At 39.7% G+C, this 7,644-nt stretch overlaps 1 protein-coding gene across 1 annotated transcript; it reads right to left on the bottom strand.

The window, feature by feature from the left end:
• Positions 1 to 759: 759 nt before the first annotated feature.
• On the bottom strand, positions 760 to 7,294 carry LOC109678782 (olfactory receptor 7G3-like). Its single transcript, XM_020154229.2, has 2 exons — positions 6,382 to 7,294; positions 760 to 788 (listed from the first exon to the last, which is right to left on the bottom strand). The coding sequence occupies exons 1-2, from the start codon at positions 7,292 to 7,294 to the stop codon at positions 760 to 762; spliced, it is 942 nt and encodes a 313-aa protein (XP_020009818.2).
• Positions 7,295 to 7,644: the final 350 nt, after the last annotated feature.

Genomic DNA, 7,644 nt, shown 5'->3' with positions numbered 1-7,644 from the left:
CACAAAAACAAAAGCCCAGTAACTTGGTAAACTGATTTTCTCATGACATTCCTGAGAAAGGCAAGGTGTTAAAACACTTTTTCATCGACATGATACTCAGAAATCTCTAAGTGAAACATGTAACTTGCAATTCTTTTCCATCACTTTGGGAAAAAAGGATGTCTACGAAATACTTAAGCAAGTGAGTCTATTCACAAATAACTAGCAAAATTGTAAATGTTTTGGGGAACACACATGTAAACAGTAAAATCCATAAAGAAAATCACAGGGGATAGGAGAGGCAGCATACAAAGAGAACACAGTCCTCATTAGACCAATCTTCTTGGTCTAGTTTATATATTCGCTTTTTTGTTGTCATTTTAAGTGTGAGTTACCATACTTTTATTTTGCATACATGTCCTACTTTCCAATTTAAAAATGAGAATAAACAGTACAAAAGACGGCAAAATTCAGTGCAAAACATTAGTGACCACGGTATTACATAAACTAACTTCAGAGTTAAGTAACAAAATGTTAAACTGCATTATCAACTTTACAGGCTACGTCCACGAGAATGTCAACTAAAATAACTCTACCAAAGATTTAGCTTAAAATATACAGGGCATTCTCCAAGTTAAATGGTAACAGAACGCAAACCAGCATGTCCATGGAATATAAGACAAAACTGACTACAGTGCAGAAGAGAAAGTCCTCTATCCTAGCTACCTCCAATTCCTGCCGTCAGCTCCCCGGCCTCTATGTTTGGCTTCGGCTGGGCTCTTACGCCCCAAGAATCAAGAGGTTTCTAAAACCAGGTTAGAGATGCCTCCATCGTCACTAAATGCAGTGGTGAAAATCAGAACCTAAAACACACCCTTCGCCAGCTATCGGGTCCCGTTATTCCTACTCCCAATTGCTTCAGGGCCTCGGGTCCTCAGGGACACCGGGATGTAAACGGTTAAGAGATAAAAGTGGAGCTTACAGGACTCTGGGTAGAAACGAGGAAGTGGAGGTCTGGGAAGCTGTAGCCGAAGGATGAGAACTTCACACGAAAGGTCCTATACCCTACAGGGAGGCCTGGGTCCCCAAAAAGGTAGAAGGTAGCAGCTACAAAACTCTCCTTTGCCGCGTCCGAGTGCAATTGCCTCCGGAGAGTAATGGCTTCCGCTTCACTTCCGCCTTTAAATCTCGCGGGACAGCATTGGTAGCCTCTAACCCGGAAGTTAGGATTAGAGGATTCTGGGATGTGTAGTTCGTAAGCTTGACCAGCACAGCAGGGATGCTCTACTGAAATCTGACCACACAGCATGTTTCTCCAGATTCTAATGATCCCAGTGCTATGTAGGTCACTCCTCACTGTCTTCTCGTCCTCAAATCAATCTCTGGTAGCAGTGACTATGACTATTCCTACCTCAAGTACTATTTATAAAATCTAAACTCTCAAATTTGCAGTCATATCCCACGCCTCTACCCTAGATGCCAAACTGCAGCATTCCCCACTTGGAGTTTTATGGGCACTTGTCCAGTTTAAACACCTTCTCTCTTTTTTTTTTTTTTTTTTGTGGTGGGACTGGTGTTTGAACTCAGGGCTTCACATTTACAAAGCAGGCCCTCTAGCATTTAAGCCACACCTCCAGTCCACTTTGCTCTGGTTGTTTTGGAGGTGGGGAGGTGGTCTCCAGAACTATTTGCTTGGGTTGGCCTTGAACCATGATCCTCCCAATCTCAACCTCCCAAGTAGCTAGGATTACAGGCATGAGCCACCGCTTCCCTGCCTTGGATCCTTTATATGTTGCACATATGCGTGGAATTCATCACAGAACGTTGTCAATTCTACCTGGAATGCCAACCCAGAACCTGACAATTTTGCCAGGAAGATTTTCCTTGGTTCTGAGTAAGAAATTTTCTGGCAAGACCCAGAAAAAACAAAACAAAACAAAATTAGAAAGTTGGGTTCCTCCTTTAGAATTTCTCAGTCGTAAAGTTAGGAACACCAGCTTTAAAGTAGTATCTGCACCAGATGAACTTGCAAGAGTGAAAGAGAGGTCCTGGCTTGGTCTCTTCTCTCTTCCTCTTTAAAAAAAATTTTTTTTCCATTACTAGGACTTTTACTCAGGGCCTACACCTTAAACCATTCCACCAGCCCTTTTTTTGTGTGTGATGGTTTTTTTCGAGATAGGGTCTTGCAAACTATTTACTGAGGCTGGCTTCCATCCAAGATTCTCCAGATCTCTGTCTCCTGAGTAGCTAGGATTACAGGCATGAGCCACCAGCACCTGGCTTTTTTTTTTTAAGTCAGAACCTTGAGCTTGCCAGACAAGCACTCTACTACTTGATCCATTCCCCCAGCTCTTCATCTTTTTATAAAGCCAATAATCTCATCATGAGGGCCTGACCCTATGAGTCCTTTAACCCCAGTTATTTACAGGGTCAAGTCAAGTGCTTACCTAGCATGCATGAGACATGAATTCAATCCTAACACCGCAAAATGAAGAAAAAAGAAAAAACAACTGCACCCAGAAAGCTCCACCTGTAAATATTGAGGACATGGAAATAGAAGAAACTATGTTTCCAACACATGAATCTTGGGGACCTCTTCAAGCCATAACAGGGGCATATTTAAGTATGTGTGGGTAATTAATTAATACTGGGCTTTCGGGGGTAAACAAAGTCCTGATTTGGAGCATGTGAGAATTTGGTTTCCAGGTCTCAATAGGTCTGGGGAGGGGGCTGAGAATCTGCATTCCTATTTATTTATTTGTTTTTATTCATTTATTTGGTTTTACAGTACTAGGATTTGAACTCAGGGCCTCCAACTTGTTAGGTAGGCTCTCTACTACTTGAGCCACACCTCCAACCCTTTTTTTTTCTTGAGTATTTTGGAGATAGAAGCTCATGAACTATTTCCCTGGGCTGGCCTTGAACTCTGATCCTCCTGATCTCTTCCTCAGGAATGATAGCATTATACACATGAGACCCTTAATCCCTAATGGAGATTGAGCAAAGGATGTCAGGCATGCTAGGCAAGCTCTCTATCTCTTGAGTTATGCCCCCAGCTCCTGATTCTCTATTTTTATCAACTTTCCGGGTACTGCTACTACTGGTCCAGTAACTATATTTTGAGAATCACTAGTGTAGTATATGTAAGTACTTAGCACCTGGCAACTATAATAAGAATCACTGCCCAAAGTTCATGGTGTCAATAAACCTGAAACAAAACCAGCTATGAGACTTGAATAAAAAATACTGATTCTGGATCTTTTAAGGAATTGCAATACTGCAGACCCAGGGATGAGTAGCAACTAAACTATGCTGTAAAGGGAAGCAAAAAGGTCAGTAATAAAAACTTCGATTATGTAAACTGTTTTGCAAAATTATGATTGGTGAAGAAAACAGCCAGTTCATAGATCCAACAGTCTATTAGTTATTGTTCAGCATTTGTGGACATAACAACAGTGAGGGTCCAGATAAAAAAATATTCAGTTGAAAATATCCACGGACCCTATCCTCTCAGTGTCTCCACAGCTCTATTTTGAGGATTCTGAATCAAAGAGTAGCCCCTTTGTTGTCTCAGTTCACACTAATTTAATTTCAAAAATAATTCCATGCTGTGTGACTAAGAAAACATTTAGATATTATGCTTATTCAGGCCACATGGAATGGAGGGTATGGTGTGGAATTTCAGTGGGCTGTTGGATCCAGATCTTCACTAATCCAGGCCAGCTGTGCAGCCTTGGGGACATTGCTTAACCTCTCTATGCCTCTATTTCCCCATCTGCAATGGGAAAACTAAAAAAAATTTATTAAAAATTTAAAAAGGGGTTAGGGATGTGGCTCAAATACTAGAGTGCCTGCTAGCAAGCACAAGGCCCTGAGTTCAAACCCCAGTACTGCCACAAAAAAGAAAGATGGAAAAAAAGAAAGAGAGAGAGAGAGAAATTGGGACTAGAGTTGTGGCTCAAGTGATAGAGCACCTGCTTTGCAAGTGTAAAGCCCTGAGTTCAAACTCCAGTCCCACCAAAAAAAATAAATAAATAAAAATAAAAATAGCCAGGCAACAGTGGCTCATGCTTGTAATCTTGGCTACCTGGGAGGCTGAGATCTGGGGTACTGTAGTTCAAAGCCAGTCTGGATAAATAGTTCATGAGATCCCATTTCCAAATAACTATAGCAAAATGAACTGCAGGGTGACTCAAGTGGTATAGTACCTGCTTTGCAAGGGCAAAGTCCTGAGTTAAAACTTCAGTCCTACCAAAAATAAAATAAGAAACACATATCTTTTAAAGAATATAGAACAAATCACTATGTACATACCAGGAGAAGATATGGCTCCAAAGAGGTGAAATGGGCACCAGGACTAAATTTAGAGAACAGCCAGTTGAGGAGCAATGTGAATCTGAAGTGGCTCAGGAGTGAAGAGTGAGAGTCAAGGTCTTCTCTCTTTGCCCTGGGACCATAACAAGATATGTCTTAGAAATAAAGGAGTTTTGGAAGTAAATCAATTGGAAGTATGGACTGAATCCAGGTTTCCCATCATCTGGAGGACACAGAAAAGGCTCATGTAACTACCATTTGTTACTATCAGACAAAGTAGACATTAATGTAAAAACTTGTCCAATTATAGCAAAGGTGACTTCATAAATATAAAAGATCTGATACTTTGGAGGCTGACACACGAGAATCATGACATCAAGGCCAGCCTGAACTACACAGTAATTTCCAGGTCAGAGGCACCAGAAAGCTATGACAATGATAATTCTGAATGTATACTCATTTAATAGTCATTTGACTTAATTACAACAGAAATAGACAAATTCAAAATCAAAGTAGGTGATTTTAGCATATGTTACTCCATGATTAACAATACAATGAGATCAACAAAATCAGGATCTGAACATGAAAAAGAAACTTAACTTTTTTGGAGGGGGACTGTTACTGCTGGTTGAACTCAGGACCTCATGCTTTCTAGGCAGGTGCTCTACCACTTGAGCCATACCATAGGCCCTTTTTGCTTTGGTTATTTTAGAGACAGCATTTCACTTTATACCTGGGCCATCCTGAACAACAGTCCTCCTATTAGTGCATCCCTGAGTAGCTGGGAAGACAGGCAAAAGCCACCGTGCCCATCCAATAAATGAGATGGGGTCTTCCAAACATTTTTTGCAAACTTTTTTTAACCACCTGGGGCTGGCCATAATCCTCCAATCTCTGCCTCCTGAGTAGCTAGGATTACTGGTGGTGTCACCTTCCCTGGTCCAAACTTAACTTTTTGATATATAAAGAACAATGCATTCCACAATTGTATAGCACACATATAATTTTTTGGAACAAATGGAATATTTACTAAGTTTGACCACAAATTTGTTTATAAAAGATGAATTTTTAATTTCAAGGAAATAAAATTATACAGAGTATATTCTCTGACCACAGTGCAACTAGACTAGAAATAAATCACAGGAACATGAAAAGATGTCCTCTTATATTTGGATGTGAATAAATGCATTTCCAGTCAGGTGACAGAGGCTCATGCCTGTAATCCTAGCTATTCAGGAGGCAGAGGTCATTTGGAAGCCATTCTAGGGCAAATAGCTCATGAGACCTTATCTGAAAAATACCCAACTCAACAAAGCTCTGGTGGAAATATCAAGCATGAGGCCCCAAGTTCAAGCTCCAGTCAGTACTGCACCAAAAAAGAAAGAAAGAAATGCACTTCTAGGGGAATGGAGGATGAAGAAGAATGATGGAGGGGTGAATCTAATTAAGAAACATTGTAAGCACATATGTAAATGTCACAATTAAACTCTCCTGTTCAACTAATACCTGCTAATCAAAAAGAAATGCATTTTTATATAATGTAGAAATTACATGAGAAATCACAAAGTACTTTATTCGAAATCATTTATCTGTATAGAGTCCAGCAGAAATGAGCACAAAGTAATAAGAAAAATGAAGATGACTCAAAGTGAGATTTCAGCTAAAAATTAACCTGGAAGCAAAATAGCATCCCTTACAGGCTTTCTACACTCAGTGATTATTTCTTTAATTTTAGTAGTGCTCAATAAAGACAAATTTCTATTCACATAAAATTTATTGAATTTTCTCAGATATTACCATACTAGGGTTATAATTAAAAAAATCACTACTAAGTGAGATTTTTTCCTCTGTCCATTTTATAGAAGTAGAAATTGAGCACAAAGTGTTAGTAAGTCAATGACATAGAGTAAAACATAGGGAAGCAGGATTCAAGATAAAACTAATTATCTTCAAATATCATGGTAAGTCATTGCCAGGAGAACTGAATTAAGAAATAGACAGGATTTCTGGCATGCCCAGTCTCTCTGATTCTGGAAGCCCACACTTAAGGCCCTTAATATAAGCATGAAAAGGAAAATGATCCTAAAGTGAGTTTTCTCAAGGGCCCTTTCATGTCCTTGTTCCTAAGGCTGTAGATGAAGGGGTTCATCATGGGAGTGAGCACAGCATATATCATCGAGGCCACTGCAGTCTTCCTGGGAGAATCAGTAACTGCAGAGCTAAGGTAAACCCAAATAGAAGTCCCATAGAACAAGGAAACCACAATTAGATGAGACGCACAGGTAGAAAAAGCTTTATACTTTCCACCAGCTGATGGGATTCTCAGGATGGAGGAGATAATTTGAGTGTAAGGGAAGCTTATTCCAGAGAGAGGACCAATACCTAACAGAATGGTTACTAAATATACCAGGATGTTATTGATATGAGTATCGGAACAAGCAAGCTTGAGGATCTGAGTAAGTTCACGGAAGAAATGGGGGATTTTTAGGTGTGTACAGAAAGATAGATGCAACATCATCAGAGTGTGCAGCAGGGCATCTGCACTGCTGATGAACAGGGAGACCAGAACCAGCAGGACACAGAGGTCAGGGTTCATGATGGCTGTATAATACAAAGGATGACAAATAGCTACATAGCAATCATAGGCCATTATGGTCAAGAGTAAATTGTCCATACATACAAAAAGCAAGAAAAAATAGACCTGAGTAAGGCAGCCTGCAGAAGTAATGGTTTTGTTTTCTGTCTGGATGTTCATCAGCATCTTAGGGACTATAGTGGAGGTGCAACAGATGTCAACAAAGGACAAATTGGAAAGGAAGAAGTACATGGGAGTGTGGAGTTTAGTGTCAGAGCTGACTGCCAGGATGATGACCATGTTTCCAAGTACAGTGACCAAATACATGGCCAGCAACAGCTCAAAGAGGATGGACTGCAGTTCTGGATCCTCTGAGAGTCCCAGGAGGAGGAATTCTGCTGCACCTGTTTGGATTTCTGATTCCATCTTGTTGAGTGGCCTGCTGGAACACAGATATGTGTGACAGTGAAACAGACATGCAACTATCATTTGTTGGAAAAAGGTGTGGAGCACCTAATAATTATTTCTAGAATTTTACTTAAATTCCATTGATGCCTTAACTTCTAGTATTATTAAGACATTTTCCCTTCATAATCTCCCTCTCATTCTTTCCTTCACCATTACTTCTTGGGTAAATTTTATGTATTATGATATATAAAATAAAATGGGTGTGCTTTTCTAATGCTAAAATTAAAAAAAATTTTAAAAATCATATTTTAGGAACTATCAAGCCTGACTGCTATTGTTAAATTAGTGTTAAATTGTAATAAATTTAC

Source organism: Castor canadensis, chromosome 14 (assembly GCF_047511655.1).
Source record: "Castor canadensis chromosome 14, mCasCan1.hap1v2, whole genome shotgun sequence".
In the NCBI taxonomy this organism is placed as follows: domain Eukaryota; kingdom Metazoa; phylum Chordata; class Mammalia; order Rodentia; family Castoridae; genus Castor; species Castor canadensis.
Note: the sequence above shows the minus strand (reverse complement) of the source record. Positions and strands in the feature narration are given on the sequence as shown.